The sequence below is a fragment of the Bos taurus genome, chromosome 2 (genome assembly GCF_002263795.3).
Source record: "Bos taurus isolate L1 Dominette 01449 registration number 42190680 breed Hereford chromosome 2, ARS-UCD2.0, whole genome shotgun sequence".
NCBI classification, from domain to species: Eukaryota; Metazoa; Chordata; class Mammalia; order Artiodactyla; family Bovidae; genus Bos; species Bos taurus.
The window spans coordinates 44424844-44445477 of record NC_037329.1 but is presented as its reverse complement, the minus strand read 5'-3'; the positions used below and the strand labels follow the sequence as shown (position 1 = coordinate 44445477).

The following is a 20634-nucleotide window of genomic DNA, read 5'->3' as shown; positions in this document are numbered from 1 at the left end:
AAAGCCAAAAAGCTCATCTTAAGAGAAGCAGAAGGTCCCCACACATTAAAACTGATTTTTACTAATGGCTTTAAAATTTTGTTATGCTTATTTTCTAGCTTACCCTATAGAAGGATAGGATTATATCTGTTATATTTCCATCAGTTATATGAAAACTAGGATAGAAATATGCCTATTAAACTTAGTTGATATCAAGTGATAGGAACTAAAAAAATAGACCTCAAAAGTTGGAGATACCTTCAAATGAGTATGTATAACTCATATTCATATGTGTAACTGGACAAGATGGGTATAATCAGGACAAGATGGGATCCTAAGATGCACTGGAAGTAAATCCTGATGAGTCTCAAAATGCCAAGTGACTTAAGTCCATATTGAATGTAAGAGCTTCAGGGTCTATTGAATATAAGAGAATAAAAGTCTCATTCTATAATACAGTTTCCCTGAAGACTAGAGCAGTCTTATTTTCAATATGGCCTCTAGCAGATCAAGGGATCAAGAAATAAAGTACCTCAAAACAAGGGCTAGCCAAAACAAGGCTGAGGTTGGGGTCTCTGCTGCTGCTTTCAACACTAAGGATTCTATTACTCCTTTTTAAGTTCCTCTGATAAAGTTTTCAAGGTCTAGGATACTAAAATTCTGGCCAGTAGTGCTGCTGATTTTTTTTTTTAAACTAACTCTAAAATATCCCCTACATATGCTCTATGGGAGGCGCTGTTTGTGAAATAACCACACTAAGATGTTTGGACAAGTATGTAGTCAGATCCCCCTGCAGAAGAAGGGGACTACCACAGTTCAGACTTACACTTAAGACAGCAAATCAAAATCCTTCATAACATTGTTCACTCAATACTTTCCGAAGTGGCTATAATCCCCAAAAGTTTTTTTTAAATGCCACTCTATTGTCACAGAGAAACTTAACTCCAGCCAAGGTGATGGAAGGACACATGTTCTAGTGGAAAGAACTTTGGTCTTGGGATCACAAGACAAGGCTTTTGATCTGAGCTCTGCCACAGACTACTAATGTGACCTTAGACTCAGCTTCCTCACCAGTAAGAGGAGAGCATGAGACTAAATAATATCTAATATAAATTATAAAATCTAGTTTAAATTAGGCTTCATGAATTATAATTTGAAATATATTCCTCTGCAATAGTAGCATTTAATCCTTTCTTTTAAAGATTTTTTTTGATGTGGACTATTTTTTAAAAGTCTTTTTGGAATTCATTACAATATTGATTCTGTTTTATGTTTTGGGGTTTTTTTTTTTGTTGGCCATGAGGCATGCAGGATCTTAGCTCCCTGACCAGAGACTGAACCTGTACCCCTTGCATTGGAAGACAAAGTCTTAACCACTGGACTGCCAAGGAAGTTCCAATAGCATTTAGTCTTTTTAAACGAAGAGTTGCAATGAACTTTGGGCTAGAAGAAGTGTGTCCTAATTCAAGGTGTCCTGATTGCACACTCTCAAATGTGAGCACTGCACTGCACTTACGTCACTGAGAGCTTTCTGGGCTTGCGCGACCCTCCTCAGCTCCGGGCTATCATTATACGGATAAAACATAGTTTTGTCAGCTTCCCAGTCTTCAGTGTATAGTTTCTAAATCAGAGAAGAGTGAAAGTTACGAGAATGTGAGAACACACTGACTTGACATATATACTTCTGAATTCATCCATCAGTGGCATATAGAACCCGGGGCAAAGGGAGAGCAAAGGTAAGTGGAATCCACAGATCCCATTCCATCTAAGTCATGTTTATCAATAGCTTACCTGGCTTGTTCTGACGCATCTTATTTACTGCAGAGCAGATGTGTCTCATTGTGTTTCATCTTTGACTTTACCTGCCTTCTGCAACTAGTACTAAGGAAAGTGTAAGGAGCCAGGAAGCACTTAGCATAATTTTTGTGTTTAAACCTTTAATAAACCTTTAATACAAGTGAGAAAATTAAACCTTTAATAAGAGTGACAGCCAGGCATGTCCAACGTATAGTGTGGGCTGTATACTTTGTGGGTCTTTGTGGGTCTCAGAACTGGTTTTCAGGTGCATCTTTTTTTTTTTTTTTTTTGAATGTGGACAATTTTTTTTAAGTCTCTATTGAATTTGTTACAATATTGCTTCTATTTTATGTTTTTGGTTTTTTGGCCATGAGACACATGGGATCTTAACTCCCCAATCAGGGATCGAACCCTCACCTGCTGCATTGGAAGGCGAAGTCTTAACCACAGGACTGCCAGGGAAGCCCCCTCTCCCCTCAGGCACATCTTTGTTTTCCCCATGCACTCTTCCCCAGTTGTTCAGACCCTCTCCTCCATTAGGCCCAGGAACATTTCTCTCAGTTCCTCTTAGCCAGCCTGATCCCTGCAGCCCCACATGCCTCAAGGCTACTCACAAAATGGCTGGGGGACCATATTTTAGATTAGGCAGAGTTTGCAGGTACCCCTCTGTGTGATGCAGTGGGAGAACACAAGAAGACAAGTAGCAACTGAGCAGAGGCCCCTACCTTACTGAACATAGCTGTGTTCTTGATGGCCTGGACAAGTTCAGGGGCATCAGGAGGAAGCAGGTACTTATCCTTGGTGTCTTCCCAGTTCTGCTTGTATAAAACCTGCACAGAAAGAGCACAGAACCTGTGGCTTGATGTCTCCCCCAAAGGCATGAGGGTTTAGGGCACAAAGGAGAAGAGTCACCCACACTCAGGTTGTCCTCACGTGAAGGCTGAAGTGTGCTGAAGTGACACCAGCATCAATTATGGAAATGTTGACCAGGTCGACATCCCATGATACTTTCCCTGCATTAGTAAGCTTTCACTTGAAAAGTCTAATTTGGTCAATTGAATCATGATTCTGATTCTCTACAGATTCTTTTCAAAGGTTGAAACCTGTCAGTCATTGGCTGAACTTGGATGGTAGATGTGTTTGACTTAGATGGTATTTTTAAAATATTTTTAATTAATTGCTTACATTTGAAGTTTGGAGATTTCTCATTAAAAATTCACCTCCCAACTTCTTAAAAAGAAAAAAAAAAGACTCTGGAGACACTGGAACTGAATTCTGTAGCTGGAGCTGAGGTCCTGGGCTTTTCAACCCCCATAGCTTTGATGGTCCACTTCAGTCACTGGTACAGACTGCCTGACATGTGTGGCTGTTAGACCCCACCATGCCTGTGGGCTCGCGTTGGAACTGATGAGCAGGATCTGGCCTGTTCAGTTTTCTCCTCCAAGGCCAGGCAGTTATAATGCACATGCTACCTGGGATTCCAGCCATCCATACCACAACCTTGTTACCTTACTGACTTGCTGCGACACTTTCTTTGCATGTTCAATGTCCTTTGCTTTTTCGTCGACGTGACAAATAGTTTTAGCAACATCGCCATCCACTCGATACTTAACCTGCCAAAATAATGCACAATTAGAACCCATGACAGGCATGAATATATGAATATATTTTAAAATATCTTATAATAAAGAACATTGACCCAATCACTCTACGTCTGCATCCAAAGTCAAGTTTCTGCCTTTTAGGTAGAAGGCTGTGAACTCCAACTATCCATAGAGCACCTGTATTCACTGATTGTCTGTTTTCCCACCCAAATTTCAGCCTCCCTGTGCACCAGAATGGATAGTCTCAGTGAGTTTGAATTCCCATCTCATACTACCTTTAAGCCAAGCTTTTAGAAGTCTCTTTAGGTTCACATTTAGAGCAACATAATCTATGTCCAATGCTTCTTGTATATTTTTAGACTGGCTCACAGTCATTTGACCCCTTATTCTCTCTACACCTATTTAAAGCCCTCCGGGAGTTGGTGATGGACAGGGAGGCCTGGCGTGCTGCGATTCATGGGGTCGCAAAGAGTCGGACACGACTGAGCGACTGAACTGAACTGAACTGATTCCCAGTGGTAGGGACATTTCTGAAATGACTCTCTCCTCTATTTTAGCAATGCGGCCCACCTCACTGAGTTGATCTTGAACTTTCTTGATTCTGCGAAGTTCTGGGGTATCGGTTGTGATGGCGTATGGCTTCCCTTTTGCTTTCTCATAGTTCTCCTTGTATTTATTCTAAAAAAGACATCAGATTATTAGCCTAAAGCATGACAACACAGCAGCAGAAATTACAGACAATACATACATCCTGTCTTATTTTTTTAATCCTTCAAGTTATAACAATTATCAGTTATAACAGCTTTGTTTTTGTCCCCTACTCTGATTCTCAACAGAAACTAAAATAGATATATTAATTGCTCTTCCCAAGCATGGCTGAATACTGAGAGTAGAAATTTTACTATAAACTATTGTCTTGGAAATGCCCTCAAATGGTTCTTTCAATATTTTTATTGTCTGAATTCACACATGAAAAGCTGGAACCTCAATAATTTTAGGAAATATAGAAATTTAGACAAGTCTAAAAAGATTTGATTGCTAATACAATGAAAAAACATTCAGTTCAGAAGTTGCAGCTAAATCTCAGTGATTTGGATAACTGAGACACCATCTGAATTAATGGGAAGTATAAATTATGAAGAATTTTGAGAAGGAATGAAATTTTATTATTTCTGCTAAATATATGAGTTCTTGCTTTAACAGTAATATGCATAATTTATCATTATTAATACTTCAAAAAGACTCTTGAGTGGAATAGTCAACAATCTAAATTATACTACTGACTTCATTTCTAACCACTTTAAAAATATTACAAACCTTTGCCAACATTTTGTTCAGACTATCAGAAATTCTAGGATATTACTGTTTGAATTAATGAGGTGTTTATGGCAATAAATTGACAATAAATTTTTCTATCTTTGATGAATACTGCAGTGATAAAAGAGGTAAGATAATTTTGTTTTTAAAAATCTTGGTCTTAGAAAACCTAAATTTTGAATGATTCAAGACTCTGAAGTAGAAATTTACCAAACAGTCCCTAGTAGTTAACACTCGACCAGAAATGAATACTTATTGGCCAACCGCAACATGATGCTTTTGACATAAGCATTAATCCTATATAACCTGATGCTCCCCAAGTACTTTTCATCTTTTTTTAAGCCTCCAGAAGATGTGCAATCAGGCCACTTACTGAGACCTCAGTCTACCCTGGACAATCAACAAGTTAGCTCCATTTAAAGGGTTTAAACCTGCTGCCAGTCAGTGTAACTTATAGAATTGGACATGGAAATTTAAAGACAGGCATCTTCAAGAGCAGTGATTCTCAGTGTGGGCTGCCCATTAGAACCTGGGAAGTTTTCAAAATCCTCTACAGGTCCCAAGGCTGCCTGGACAAATAAACTAGCACAACCTGGGCATCAGTAGTCTTAGAGCTCATAGAATCTTAGGGAAATTCGATGTGCAGCCAGTTAAAATACTTCTGTTTCAGGTTACAGAACACTCTGATCCTCAATTTCAGGTAAGTTTTCTTAGCCTGATCTTGGTTTTTTAATATCTTTTAGAAAGATCACATTTTAAGATCTTTTTAAAAGATCACATTCTTTTTCCCTCTATACCTCCTAGAGACACTGTTAGCTAGTCTATTAGAGAGGCATCATGCTCAGACATAGCATAAATAAATGCTATTTAGTTTATGTGAACTGATTTCAACTAAATCTATATCTAACTCTATAAATCTGTAACTCTGATTTCATTGTTCTAGACGGGCAAACAAATCGTGATTAAACACCAATAAATTCTTTACAATTGGCCTTACGCTTACTTTGCGAGGATAATTTCAATAAGGATGCTTTCCCTGAAGCTGGCTGCAATGGTGCAAGTAAATTACGTGAAAGCAGAATTCAAGAGTTTTGAGACATTATATTTCTGTAAAATAAGTTTTGTCTCATACAATGTTGAGAAACAAAGTCCAGCCAGCATCCAAAACACAGTTGGTTGAGACCAGTAATTTCTCAGCAGTAAAACCACATAAGTAGAAGTTTTTTGAAACTTACTGTGCTAAAGAGATTCTGCATTTTCTGACTGTGTGCAATGTAGGGGGTCATGAACTTTGAAGGGTCCACCTTCTTTCGAATAACCCTCTTCCTCTCCACCGGCTTTTCAGGTACTGGCTGTGCCAGGGCCGGTCTGGAGGTTTCTGATTGCTCATAGTCAGATGTCCTTGTTGTCGTAGTTTCATAGAATCTTGTTCTTGTCTGAAAATTTGGCATGAAGTTGTATCAAAATTTGACAATGTTATGAAAGTAAAAACTGTAATACTATGATCTTGATATACGTTATTCTAACTTCAAGTCAGATCGATATTCCTGGTGTTATTAATACTTCACATCTAAAACAGGCCAAAGCAGGAAATCACATGCCATATCCACATGAAGGCACATTATGTTACATAAGTCTGAATGCTGACTGTGTCAGATTGCCTGGAACAAAAAAGTTACTTCTTACCTACTTGCAACATTGCCTTAAAACTCCATTTGCCTAAAGGAACACTTGAAGATAGGATAAAAATAAAACAAAAATATTCTCAATCATTTAAAAATCTTCTTAAACTGCATGGTAAAGTGAAAGCAAACCGGGATCAGGGAACAAAATAAATGAAGGCAAACAAAGCTCGAATCTTTATTTTAATATTAACTTTTAAATGATTCTAAGAAAAAGTTGCTTGTTCTTCAGGTGTTTATTCCGTTACATGAGACAAAGAATGATGAATTTGAAAAAATGAATCACATCAATAATACAAGTGATTACCATTCTCTTGGCTTAGTTAATTAAAGTGAACTAGAGTGCCATTTACACTAATAAATGCCTACGTGAACATGAATGATGATGACAACATAATGGGGTAGTTAGCTTCACAACAGTATGTGGTAGGTGGGAAACTGCTGCTTATTACAATAGACTTTATAGTGGAAGAAACCAAGGTCCAAAGTTTGGGTCTAATCCAAAGTTAAAAAATGTGTAAGAAAAGTAGATAAGCAGTTAAATTTTCAATGCATCTCAGAGTAAAATTTCCTTCCCAGCTTATATCATCTGTACTAAAGGAAGAGTTCCAGCATCAATTAGGAAAAAGAGAAACCTAAATAATAAGGAAATTGTACATCTATGACACACAACCTGATTTGTGTCAGATCATTGCTAATAGATTGCTCTCCGCCCCTTACTACTGATGTATGGTTGATGGTGAGAAACTAACCAGTTTACAAAATCTACAGTTGTTAGTTTTTATGCAGGTTTCAGGGTTAGGCATCCATATCACCATGTGTCATGCTTAAAAGCAGCAGCTCCATGCAGAAAATTAAGCATGAGAGACATTTCAGCTTGAAAAAAGAAAAAGTCCCAGTTTAGAATATTTATGGAAATGACTTTCTCAGAATTCCTAATGTGCCAAACTCTAAGTAGCATTTTATCGTTATCATCAAGGAAAAAGGCTTGGAGGCTTCATTTCTTTTGAGCAGAGTTGGTGCCCAAGAAGTTATGACTCTACACAGTGAAACTGCTGGTCCCCACGCAAATCTCAAGTCCAAGGCCCCACCTTTGTTGCAGAGAGTGGTGATAGCCAATCGCATTATTCTAATAAACATCACCTACACCAAAAAATATCACCCAAGTAATGGAACCATCCCTAGCCATTTTGGATATATTGAATAGTAAAAACACGTAACATTCACATGTATACTGCTGGCTGCTGGGCACATAGGTGAGTGACCTCCAGATTCTCCCTTTTGCCAGCTTGGTGGCCCTGGGAGTCTGAGAAAGGAGAAAACCTTCTGCTTTATTGAGCATGCAGCCTGTTCAGATGTGGGCTGGATCTTACCTCCCCTGGCACCTCTTCATAGACTGTCTCCTCTGTGTAATACTAGAAATAGAGAACAAAGGTATCATTAGAACCAAAGCAGGAATCACCTCTGCTTTGCCTCAGTTAAACCACTTAGTTTATTTCATTAGTCCAGTTGGTTTTCAACATTGGTGGGAAGGAAGTAGATGGCGGGGGCTGTTCATATTTTGGGACCCATTTCAACTATGTGAAACATCAGAGTAGCCACAGTGAAAGCCATCAGATTGGACAAGGAGATGCAGGGTGATGAGAAAGGTATCTGAGGATGGCTATTTATCTGGTGAAGCTATTTTGCTTGAGAAATAAAATGTTTTCTTATGGTACTCTCAGAGTTTGCTGAGAATATAATAACAATATCTTGAGTGTGTGCACTGGGCAGAGAGGAACTGTGATAAAAAAAACTCACTGTTTGCTGACAAAAAAAAACCTCAGAAACCTCAGTGTAAATAAAATTTTAAAATATCATTCTCATGAAAATGATAGATCTGAAAGCATATACACATCTTAATTATCCCTATATCACCTGATGACTAAGTAGTAAGAGTTTCTTCTGGAGTTACGAATAGGTCCCTTCTGGTAACATGAAGGTCCTGAAAGGGGTGCTACAATGAGATTCCTCATCACAAAATGTGGGGAAGTTAGGCAGCAGTTTGCCACTGATAGTTCTGAGGTGCCTGCAGGCTGGATCTGAAATCAAATCTACTTTTGTACTACTTCTGACATCACTAGCAATAAATAGATGTGGATAAGAACTGGCTGACATTTTGTTTCAGATGCGTAAGGAGAGTGGAATCCTGCCCTTAGCATCACCCAGCTTTGCTGGATGAACAGAAGGAAAGAATGGTTTAGGCCAAGGCATACAGAAAAGGGATAAAATGAAACCACTTGGCTCATTTTCTCAGTTAACAAAACGAGTAACATTTTATGCTTCATTTTTTCTTGACCACCAAAACATATACTTGGGATGGAGGGAAAAAAAAAACATTGAAGGCAAAATTTCCCTCAGGGGCCTCCTTTCTTTTGCCCTTGGTTAAATGATCTCTCATCAGATTACTGAATTATGGTCCATAGGCCACATGCTCTGTTTCACTTGCAATAAAATTAGCATAAAAGTTGCTTAATGTCTCCCACTCTTATGCTTCCTCTGCTCCTGTACTATTTTTTTTTTTTTTTGAAATCCAATTTTGTCTCTGTGTCCTTACACATAGCAACAGAAATCACGAGCTCTTACAGGACAGAGAATCTCTTTTATGTGCTATGTCTTCATCACATGGGAAATACCATTTGGACACTTTAGGGAATGCTATTTGATGCTGATCTACATGGAACCATTTTTTTCTGGCCACACAAAACAGCAGTGACTTGAAAAGTTTTCAACTAAAGTGAATGATTTACAACTATTTTGGATTTTCTTAGCATCCAAGTAAAAGCAGCTCTTTGGTAGCCTTCCAATTTTACCTTTGCTAAGCTCTCATCATTAGTAAATATGTCAGAAAAAAGCTTACAAAAAAAGGCAACATTATCCAAATGGTTGGCATTAACTTGTAAGCCAAATCTCACTTTTTTTTTTTAGATGTGTGCCACTAAATAGATAGTATGATGAAAGAAAGGAAAAGGCAAAGATGTACTAAGTTTAAATTTGACTAGAGAATGACAGTACAACTTTATTCAGTTGTCCAAGAACCCCAGGAGAAATATCTTTATAGCTAGTTCTAGTTTTGTGAATTCCTCCCTACCTATTGCCTTAAATCTGCCACCAATCCATTCTCATGGCATCTTTTGAGGTCAGAGAGACCTTGGTTCAATTCTCTCTGGCAGAAAGTCTATTAGTTTATCACCTGCTGGTCCCAGAAACAGGGAACAATATGGCAAGGAAAAGATGCCTAAAAATAGCCTCCTCCATTTTTATGACATCTGGTTAAATCCTTCAAATCTAGTTCTAAGGGCAATTTCCAATGATCAGTTAACACCATTATTTTAAGGAAGACAAGGCATATTTAAGATGGAGGCTAAAAGGTATTCCTGGTATTACCATCATACAGAAGGCAATTTATAATTGTGTAAGTGCTTGACAATGATTATTCTGACCAGCAGGGATGTATGTAAAATGTGCCCAAGTGAAAATATTGCACACTGAAGAATCTGGCTTTTGGCATTTGAACCAGAGAGGTTGAATGTTACATTGAATGAAGGTCAGTCTGTTTTTCCCTTCATATCCTTCAATAATAAAAGCAATTTTCTTGATCTAAGTATAAACTGTCAAATAAAATAATATTCTAAAGATAGATTTTGGCATGTTCATTTGGAATTTGATTCTGGGTAACTTAAATTTCACTCTTACTAAAAAGCACAGATTTCAAAACTGCTTCTATGTATCTCGAGCACTTAAGAGATATTTTCACATGTTTAAATCATCATTGTTAATTGGTAATTGTTAAGGACTTACAGATTTCATTGGCAATATATTTACATGGATGGTAAAGGCAAGAAGTGGTAAAGAAAAACCACAATATAATAAAAACTAAAATAAAATAAATATAAAGCAACAACTTTATAAATCATGTCAGATATCTCAATAACCTTGAAGGAATTTTTCAAGATGCCCACTATGGTCTTTTGTTCTTTTTCAAAATTCAAATGCAAAAGCTAGTCTTGTTCCCTTGGGTAAATAGGATGGAGTTTGTGGGGAAGTATGGCTCCAACTGTCACTTGTGAGCCCCATGATTTCTACCTGTTTGTGTGTGTGCACATATACACATGTATAAACTCTTACATATACATATATCTCACATATATATATTTCTCTGAACGCTTAATCCATTTCACCCTAAACAGATAATTAGCTTGCTGAAACAAGGAGTAAGTAGCTCTTTTTCCCTCTGTGGCTGTGCAAACATTAAGAAATAGGATTCAGTTCTCAGAACTTTCTCTTCGTTTCCTCTGTTCCTTTGGCTACAGGGGCTGGGAAGTGGGGAAGAAGGTAGTTTCAGCAGACAGTTGAAAATCCATACTTTACCCCATACTTTTTTTTTTTTGGTGAATTTAAAGAAAAGCAAAGATGGGTAACAGTGATACTTCTTTTCAGTTCTAATCCCACATAATTATAGTGAAACGGAACGTAAAAATACTCCTTTTCTTATGCTTTAACGATGACTCTTTGTGAAGTTATAATAGACAATGTAGTTTTCAAACAATTAATTCACCCACACGGCTTTGACTATCGCCACATAAATACACTTGTCAGACTCAGAAGTTTTAAAAATCTTACCTCCACCACCTCCTCATATTCTTCGTCATCTGCCATTTTCCCAGAGTAGTAGTGGCACCTACAAACTTCATATTCCAGACAAACGAAAATCCATTAGAATCTACCCCCAGGTCTGAAATCACGTTATAATATTATAAAAACAGAATTAGAGGCTAATCTGTTCTATATACTCATGTATTTTTGCAGGCTAAGTGAGAGGAGATATGTAAATTCTGGTCTAAAAAAACAGGCTTCCAATTTCTCAATTCCCTCTGGAATGTGTTTCGTATTGCTACTTCTAGCTATATGATCCGTCTAGTTCAAGTTGTAAAATGAAGCTGAGGTGACAGAATGAGAGGGTTTGGAGTCAAAGGAACAGAGTATTTACGTTTCCAAATACTTGGAGGAAAAAAAAAAAAATTTCAAGCAAAATTTCAGGGAAAAATTTTAGGGAAAGTTCAACTTGGCTTTCAGAAAAAAGCTGGAGTTCTTCCTGGTAGCGCCAAAATTCTAAGAGGGCTGCCTTTGGTCTCCATCCTGTTACACGACATTGTATGCAATAGAGCCTATGCTTCAAATTAGAACACATAAAAATAAATCTGTCAACGGACTTGAAAAGAAAAAATAGAAACCTCAAGGCAACGGGGTTATTTTCTTCTCAAACACCATTGGCTTGTACGGATTTTTCCTCTTTCGTTTCTGTAGCTCTGATCAAACCTGAAAAACAGCAAATGGTTAAAGCATTGACTGAAGTTCATTCGAGATGTGGGTCTTGGGCCCAAGTTGCTAATTCAGGAACCAGCAAAGGGATCTCCCAAGGCCTTCTTTGACGCCAGAGAGGACTCTCTCTCTCTGGGTAAAAGTAGATGATGTTTTGAAGCAGCTGTCCCTTCGCCCAAAGATATTTGCTTGTAAACCAATACCCCAGCTGTGGCTGGTTTTGTTAAGCTAGCAAAACTGCCGCTCCTTCTGAGTCAAATGAAGTCCGGTAGAACCAGATAAATATAGGAACGAAGGACATAGATCTTTTTTCATACTAATATATTTAGAAAAAAGGAAAAACAAAGGCAAAAACATAAAAAAAAATTCATTAGACAAGATAGCCAACTGGGTCAAGCAGGAAGTTGGTTAGTATAGGATTTAATCACACACTACATGTCAGGTATAAGCAAGACCTGAGCTGGGTCACAGGGTTATAGACTTTCCTAGTCAGGTTCGCATCACTCATTTCCCCAGTTAAGACCCAGAGTTTGGAAAATACCTCAAGGGAAGTTGTAAAACTTCTCCTAAAAGAATATTACAGAAAAAAAACCATAAATTGGCCTTACCTTCAATCTACCAAATAAATTTCCTCAGCAGCAAAGCCTCTCCCAACTCTCCCCTCCTGACAACCCCAGACAAGAGCTGGTGTGGAACATGGGCTCCGAATTATCATGTGGCTGGAGCAGCCAATCAGATCCCAAGTCGCTCAAATTTCAGAAGCTAAATATACTAAGTGATCTTCTGAAAACCACCTGTTCATCAATTCCACTAAAGGATAAAGGGTAACAAATTGCTTGCATAGAAGTATTCAAATGTAATGGAATTTTACCTAACTTCCAGCATATGGGGTTCAAATTGAGATTTAATCTCTCATTTCCTACTGCTCTGTGTTTAATATCATATTCATGCAAAAGAACTTAGAAGAAAATCAGCATGACTTTGAGGGCTTTAACCCTCCTATAAACTGCTTTCTTCTCACCAGTTTTTCCATCTTCATGGAGATAAATGAACTCGCTCTTATTCAGCTCACCTGGTGAGCCTGGTAAGTTACAGGTGTTGATATGAAAGAAATAGAGGGATAAGATCCAGAAAACATCAAGTTGGTAAAACCAATTTTTAAAAATGTGATAAAATGATGTGATAGGTGAAAATACTTTGTGGTGATGCTAGCTAAGGTACCCACAGGGCATAATTAGAGAGATTAGCCCCATCATTTTTCTATTACTAAACCAGTGAGGGGAATGCCAAGATCATACTCATTACCTTCTCCTTTTGTAAGAAAGCCTGCTGCTGCTGCTGCTAAGTCGCTTCAGTCGTGTCCGACGTTGTGCGACCCCAGAGATGGCAGCCCACCAGGCTCCCCTGTCCCTGGAATTCTCCAGGCAAGAACACTGGAGTGGGTTGCCATTTCCTCCTCCAATGCATGAAAGTGAAAAGCGAAAGTGAAGTCTCTCAGTCGTCTCTGACTCCTAGTGACCCGATGGACTGCAGCCTACCAGGCTCCTCCATCCATGGGATTTTCCAGGCAAGAGTACTAGAGTGGGTTGCCATTGCCTTCTCCATAAGCAGGCCTAGCTGCTAGGAAGACAGAGCCTCCCTCAGATGTAACTAATTGGGTTATTGATTTCTTTTTTATTTCAGAAGACTCTGAGAGGCAAAATATGAATGCAGGTACAAAAGGGCTCAATTTCTGAAGAGCAAGAGCAAATAAAATGGAAATCAGTATATTATTAGAAAATAATGCTCTATTTGCAAGTCAGAGTGTAAGACACTGTATAAAAACTATCCAACAATTTTCTACCTGCATGTGATTCTCACTGACTAATGTCTTTTCACTCCCTCAGTGCAGTTCAGTTCAGTCGCTCAGTCGTGTCCAACTCTTTGCAACCCCATGAATCACAGCACACCAGGCCTCCCTGTCCATCACCAACTCCCAGAGTTCACTCAGACTCATGTTCATCGAGTCAGTGATGCCATCCAGCCATCTCATCCTCTGTCGTCCCCTTCTCCTCCTGCCCCCAATCCCTCCCAGCATCAGAGTCTTTTCCAATGAGTCAACTCTTCGCATGAGGTGGCCAAAGTACTGGAGTTTCAGCTTTAGCATCATTCCTTCCAAAGAAATCCCAGGGCTGATCTCCTTCAGAATGGACTGGTTGGATATCCTTGCAGTCCAAGGGACTTTCAAGAGTCTTCTCCAACACCACAGTTCAAAAGCAACAATTCTTCGGCACTCAGCTTTCTTCACAGTCCAACTCTCACATCCATATGTAACCACTGGAAAAACCATAGCCTTGACTAGACAGACCTCTGTTGGCAAAGTAATGTCTCTGCTTTTCAATATGCTATCTAGACTGGCGACTCATTTCATATATGATATTATACATATTTCAATGCCAAAAGACTGTTCTATACATCAGTGTCTCTTTTGCTGTTTTGTATACAGGGTTATTGTTACCATCTTTCTAAATTCCATATATATGCGTTAGTATACTGGTTCAATGCACGATACTGGATGCTTGGGGCTGGTCATCCCTCTGGGACGACCCAGAGGGATGGTATGGGGAGGGAAGAGGGAGGAGGGTTCAGGATGGGGAACACATGTATACCAGTGGCAGATTCATTTTGATATATGGCAAAACCAATATAATATTGTAAAGTTAAATACAATAAAATTTAAAAAAATAAAAGATAAAAAAAATATGCTATCTAGGTTGGTCATAACTTTCCTTCCAAGGAGTAAGCGTCTTTTAATTTCATGGCTGCAGTCACCATTTGTAGTGATTTTGGAGCCCAAAAAAGTAAAGTCTGACACTGTTTCCACTGTTTCCCCATCTATTTCCCATGAAGTGATGGGACCAGATGCCATGATCTTCATTTTCTGAATGCTGAGTTTTAAGCAAACTTTTTCATTCTCCTTTTTTACCTTCATCAAGAGGCTTTTTAGTTCCTTTTCATTTTCTGCCATAAGGGTGGTGTCATCTGCATATCTGAGGTTATCGATATTTCTCCCGGCAATCTTGATTCCAGCTTGTGCTTCTTCCAGTCCAGCATTTCTCATGATGTATTCTGCATATAAGTTAAATAAGCAGGGTGACAATATACCGCCTTGACGTACTCCTTTTCCTATTTGGAACCAGTCTGTTGTTCTATGTCCAGTTCTCACTGTTGCTTCCTGACATGCATACAAATTTCTCAAGAGGCAGGTCAGGTGGTCTGGTATTCCCATCTCTTTCAGAATTTTCCAGTTTATTGTGATCCACACAGTCAAAGGTTTTGGCATAGTCAATAAAGCAGAAATAGATGTTTTTCTGGAACCCTCTTGCTTTTTCGATGATCCAGCAGATGTTGGCAATTTGATCTCTGGTTCCTCTGCCTTTTCTAAAACAAGCTTGAACATCTGGAAGTTCACGGTTCACGTATGGCTGAAGCCTGGCTTGGAGAATTTTGAGCATTACTTTACTAGCGTGTGATATGAGTGCAATTGTGCAGCAGTTTGAGCATTCTTTGGCATTGCCTTTCTTTGGGATTGGAATGAAAACTGACCTTTTCCAGTCCTGTGGCCACTGCTGAGTTTTCCAAATTTGCTGGCATATTGAGGGCAGTACTTTCACAGCATCATCTTTCAGGATTTGAAATAGCTCAACTGGAATTCCATCACCTCCACTAGCTTTGTTCCTAGTGATGCTTTCTAAGGCCCACTTGACTTCACATTCTAGGATATCTGGCTCTAGGTGAGTGGTCACACCATCGTGATTATCTGGGTTGTGAAGATCTTTTTTGTACAGTTCTTCTGTGTATTCTTGCCACCTCTTCTTAATATCTTCTGCTTCTGTTAGGTCCATACCATTTCTGTCCTTTATTGAGCCCATCTTGGCATGAAATGTTCCCTTGGTATCTCTAATTTCCTTGAAGAGATCTCTAGTCTTTCCCATTCTGTTGTTTTCCTCTATTTCTTTGCATTGATCACTGAAGAAGGCTTTCTTATCTCTTCTTGCTATTCTTTGGAACTCTGCATTCAGATGCTTATATCTTTCCTTTGCTCCTTTGCTTTTCATTTCTCTTCTTTCATAGCTATTTGTAAGGCCTCCCCAGACAGCCATTTTGCTTTTTTGCATTTCTTTTCCATGGGGAAGGTCTTGATCCCTGTCTCCTGTACAATGTCACGAACCTCATTCCATAGTTCATCAGGCCCTCTGTCTATCAGATCTAGTCCCTTAATTCTCACTTCCACTTTATAATCATAAGGGATTTGAATTAGGTCATACTTGAATGGTCTAGTGGTTTTCCCTACTTTCTTCAATTTAAGTCTGAATTTGGCAATAAGGAGTTCATGATCTGAGCCACAGTCAGCTCCTGGTCTTGTTTTTTTGACTGTATAGAGCTTCTCCATCTTTGGCTGCAAAGAATATAATCAATCTGATTTCGGTGTTGACCATCTGGTGATGTCCACGTGTAGAGTCTTCTCTTGTGTTGTTGGAAGAGGGTGTTTGCTATGACCAGTACGTTCTCTTGGCAAAATTCTATTAGCCTTTGCCCTGCTTCATTCTGTACTCCAAGGCCAAATTTGCCTGTTACTCCAGGTGTTTCTTGACTTCCTACTTTTGCATTCCAGTCCCCTATAATGAAAAGGACATCCTTTTTGGGTGTTAGTTCTAAAAGGTCTTGTAGGTCTTCATAGAACCATTCAACTTCAGCTTCTTCAGCGTTACTGGTTGGGGCATAGCCTTGGATTACTGTGATATTGAATGGTTTGCCTTGGAAACGAACAGAGATCATTCTGTCATTTTTGAGATTGCATCCAAGTACTGCATTTCGGAATCTTTTGTTGACCATGATGGCTACTCCATTTCTTCTGAGGGATTCCTGCCCTCAGTAGTAGATATAATGGTCATCCTAGTTAAATTACCCATTCCAGTCCATTTTAGTTCGCTGATTCCTAGAATGTCGACGTTCACTCTTGCCATCTCTTGTTTGACCACTTCCAATTTGCCTTGATTCATGGACCTGACATTCCAGGTTCCTATGTAATATTGCTCTTTACAGCATTGGACCTTGCTTCTATCACCAGTCACATCCACAACTGGGTATTGTTTTTGCTTTGTCTCCAACCGTTCATTCTTTCTGGAGTTATTTCTCCACTGATCTCCAATAGCATATTGGGCACCTACTGACCTGGGGAGTTCCTCTTTCAGTATCCTATCATTTTGCCTTTTCATACTGTTCATGGGGTTCTCAAGGCAAGAATACTGAAGTGGTTTGCCATTCCCTTCTCCAGTGGACCACATTCTGTCAGACCTCTCCACCATGACCCGCCCATCTTGGGTTGCCCCACGGGCATGGCTTAGTTTCATTGAGTTAGACAAGGTTGTGGTCCTAGTGTGATTAGATTGACTAGTTTTCTGTGAGTATGGTTTCAGTGTGTCTGCCCTCTGATGCCCTCTTGCAACACCTACCATCTTACTTAGGTTTCTCTTACCTTGGACGTGGGATATCTCTTCACAGCTGCTCCAGCAAAGCGCAGCCGCTGCTCCTTACCTTGCACGAGGGGTATCTCCTCACCGCTGCCCCTTCTGACCTTGAACGTGGAATAGGGAGCTTCCACTCCCTATTCTAAGGCAAAACTCGATAGGTCACTTCCATCTTAATGTGGATTTGTAACTAAATGTATTGTTATGATTTGGGGGGGGGAGGTTAAATGTTAGGAAGAAATCTCACATTTCAAACATAGGTACCTCTCCCTTTTCTACGATTCATATGGCAGTAAAATTTGAACATCATCTTTCCATCTAAATTAATTATACTTGTTGATTTCATTTGTTTTCAGAGGTTTTCTCACCAAGAAATATATGTGTGTAATATGATCATTTACTTGGAAGCTGCAAACTAGAAGAATGGTGACTTACTATTCACCACGTGCTTTTTAAAAGATGGTGTTACATTAAAAAATAATGAGTCTTTTAAAAAACATATAGTACAAAAATATATAAAGTAAAAAATAAGTATGCTAAGTCTGCTAAGTCGCTTCAGTCATGTCCAACTCTGTGCGACCCCATAGACGGCAGCCCACCAGGCTCTCCCGTCTCCGGGATTCTCCAGGCAAGAACACTGGAGTGGGTTGCCATTTCCTTCTCCAATGCATGAAAGTGAAAAGTGAAAGTGAAGTCGCTCAGTTGTGTCCGACTCCTAGCGACCCCATGGACTGCAGCCTACCAGGCTCCTCCGTCCATGGGATTTTCCAGGCAAGAGTACTGGAGTGGGGTGCCAAATGCTTACCTGGAGTTATGCCCTCAAGATGAAAGAACCCCTGTATTTTTCAGGCCTATTGATGGCCTCTTCTGTGGAAGAAGAATAAATCGATACATTGATTTATCAGTAGCTCCTTACATGCCTTTCACAGAAGTGCTCAATAAATGTTAACCATTATTATTTTAAAATTATTAATACATTTTAAACACTTTATTGGTATCTTTACTCTTTATATTAGACTGAAATACTCACTTACTGTGAAACTTCTGAAATCAGACCGTAGTCTAAGAATTTATGAATCAATAGGAGTTTGGCTATAAGACCGTATGTTGATGTTTAGTCACTAAGCTGTGTCCAGCTCTTTAGCAACTCCACGGACTGTAGCCCACCAGGCTCCTCTGTCCATGGGATTTCCTAGGCAAGAATATCAGAGTGGATTGCCCTTTCTTTCTCCAGAGGATCTTTTCAACCCAGGGACCAAATCCGCATCTCCTACATTGCCAGGGGGATTCTTAACCACTGATCCACCAGTGGAGCCTGTAAGACTGTATAATTGGCTACAAAACAAAGCAGGGTACAGGTAGGTACCAAGAGCAGAGCTTCAGATGATGTTTTCTGAAACACCGAAGTTCAGAAGTGTCGTGTCTGGAGACCATAATAGATTTTATGGAGGAGATGGCATTGTACTAGAGCTTCTGTTGTTGCAGTTTGAATTCATTAATTATTTTAACCAAATTATATCTGCACATTATTTAAGAATCAAATAGTTTTGCAAGGCTTCTTACTAAAATCAGTGCCTCCTGTTTCCATCATTCCTCTCTTTTCCCCACCCTGGAGACAATCATTTTAACCCTTTTAGCGGAATCATTTGTTATTTATCTCTACACAGTTAACAAAATTTCTCTATTATTCTTTTCTGATTTTTTCAGTCATTGGTATTATATGTCAGGTTCCTACCTTGGAAGATGAGCCTTTAGTTTTCTTTTATATAAAACCCCACTCTCACCAGACACAAGCCTCATCTCCCATCTCTATACTCCCAATAAGGTTTTATTTATATAATTCAGAATTCACTGTTTACATTATTATGATTAACAAAACGCTGTTCACAGCTGAACCCCATATATTATGATTATTTTTCTTTTCCTGCCCAACAGTTAAATTTTTCTGCAAGTTGATAGTTTTTGTGTCTTTTTTCCCTCTCTGTTTTTTCTCCACTGGCTTCATTTTTATAGACAAGCAGTATCCAATACAACTTTCTGCAGTACTGGAAACATTCTAATACCACTACCAAGATGGTAGCCACTAGCCACAGGTGGTTACTGAACACTCAGTACATGTCTAGCGTGACTGCAGACCCGAGATTTTATATATTTTGTTTAACTTGTGCTTAAATAGCCACATAGTGGCTGGTGGCTATGGTGTTGAACAGCACAATTCTAGAGACTTATCACTACCTCAAACGTGCTGTCTAAATCTGCTCTTGACCTTTTCAAAGACATCAAGCAGCATTTTACGTGTGCTTGTATGCTAAGCGGCTTCCATCATGTCTGACTCTTTGTGACCCTATGAACCACAGCCTGCCGGGCTCCTCTGTCCATGGGATTCTCCAGGCAAGAACACTGGAGTGGATTGCCATGCCTTCCTCCAGTGGATCTTCTCAACCCAGGGACTGAACCTGAGTCTCCAGCACAGGCAGGCGGCCTTCTTTACCACTAACGCCACCTGGGAAAACCCAGCCCTCTATAGTTATATTCATCTTAGACTCTCAGGGAGCCATCTGTTCCATCTGGCCTAGTTTCTTCTGTAGCTGGTGCTCAGGACTTATTCTGAATCCCCTTCACTGTTATTCTGGGGATTATGTAGATTATAATATGAAAATCCCCATTCCTTTATTGAACTAATATTTATTATGTAAAATATAAGAGGCACTGTTCTAGTGCTTCCACCATGCAGTAGGCATTGACTAAGCAACATGTATGCTCCACTTCTTGCTTATTAACAGAAGCGAAATTTACTTTTGGACAGAAATATGCTAATTAAAAAAATATACTCCTCTTCAATTCCTTAAACGTTAGGGGGAAACTGTGACAGTTTTGCCAGTAAGATTTAAGTGTAATTCTAGAGAATAAGGCTTCTGGGAAAGGTATGATTTTATTGATGAGCAGATTCAGCTGGCATGCACTATTTTCCTCTTGCCATTCCTCCCTTCTCTAGACCTAGAACACAGATATAATGTCTAAGGGCAGAGCAGCCACATTGAGACTATGAGGGTATAAGTCATACACTAATTAAAAGACGCTTACTCCTTGGAAGGAAAGTTATGACCAATCTAGATAGCATATTGAAAAGCAGAGACATTACTTTGCCAACAAAGGTCCGTCTAGTCAAGGCTATGGTTTTTCCTGTGGTCATGTATGGATATGAGAGTTGGACTGTGAAGAAGGCTGATCGCCGAAGAATTGATGCTTTTGAACTGTGGTGTTGGAGAAGACTCTTGAGAGTCCCTTGGACTGCAAGGAGATCCAACCAGTCCATTCTGAAGGAGATCAGCCCTGGGATTTCTTTGGAGGGAATGATGCTAAAGCTGAAACTCCAGTACTTTG

The 20634-nt window shown here is 39.3% G+C and overlaps 1 protein-coding gene across 19 annotated transcripts in view; it reads right to left on the bottom strand.

Annotated features, from left to right (window-relative positions):
• The window catches only part of NEB (nebulin), a 219190-nt gene extending 206764 nt beyond the window's left edge, over positions 1-12426 (bottom strand). For all 19 annotated transcript variants that reach the window (XM_024980659.2, XM_024980560.2, XM_024980573.2 and 16 more), the window contains exons 1-9: positions 12349-12426; positions 11653-11737; positions 11042-11106; positions 7753-7794; positions 5933-6133; positions 3951-4058; positions 3285-3389; positions 2502-2606; positions 1496-1600 (exon numbers count right to left, since the gene is read on the bottom strand). In XM_024980659.2, coding sequence (XP_024836427.1) covers positions 1496-1600; positions 2502-2606; positions 3285-3389; positions 3951-4058; positions 5933-6133; positions 7753-7794; positions 11042-11077 — 702 coding nt within the window. In that variant the 5' untranslated portion in view covers positions 11078-11106; positions 11653-11737; positions 12349-12426. The remainder of the gene's footprint in view (positions 1-1495; positions 1601-2501; positions 2607-3284; positions 3390-3950; positions 4059-5932; positions 6134-7752; positions 7795-11041; positions 11107-11652; positions 11738-12348) is intronic.
• Between the last annotated feature and the right edge of the window lie 8208 nt (positions 12427-20634).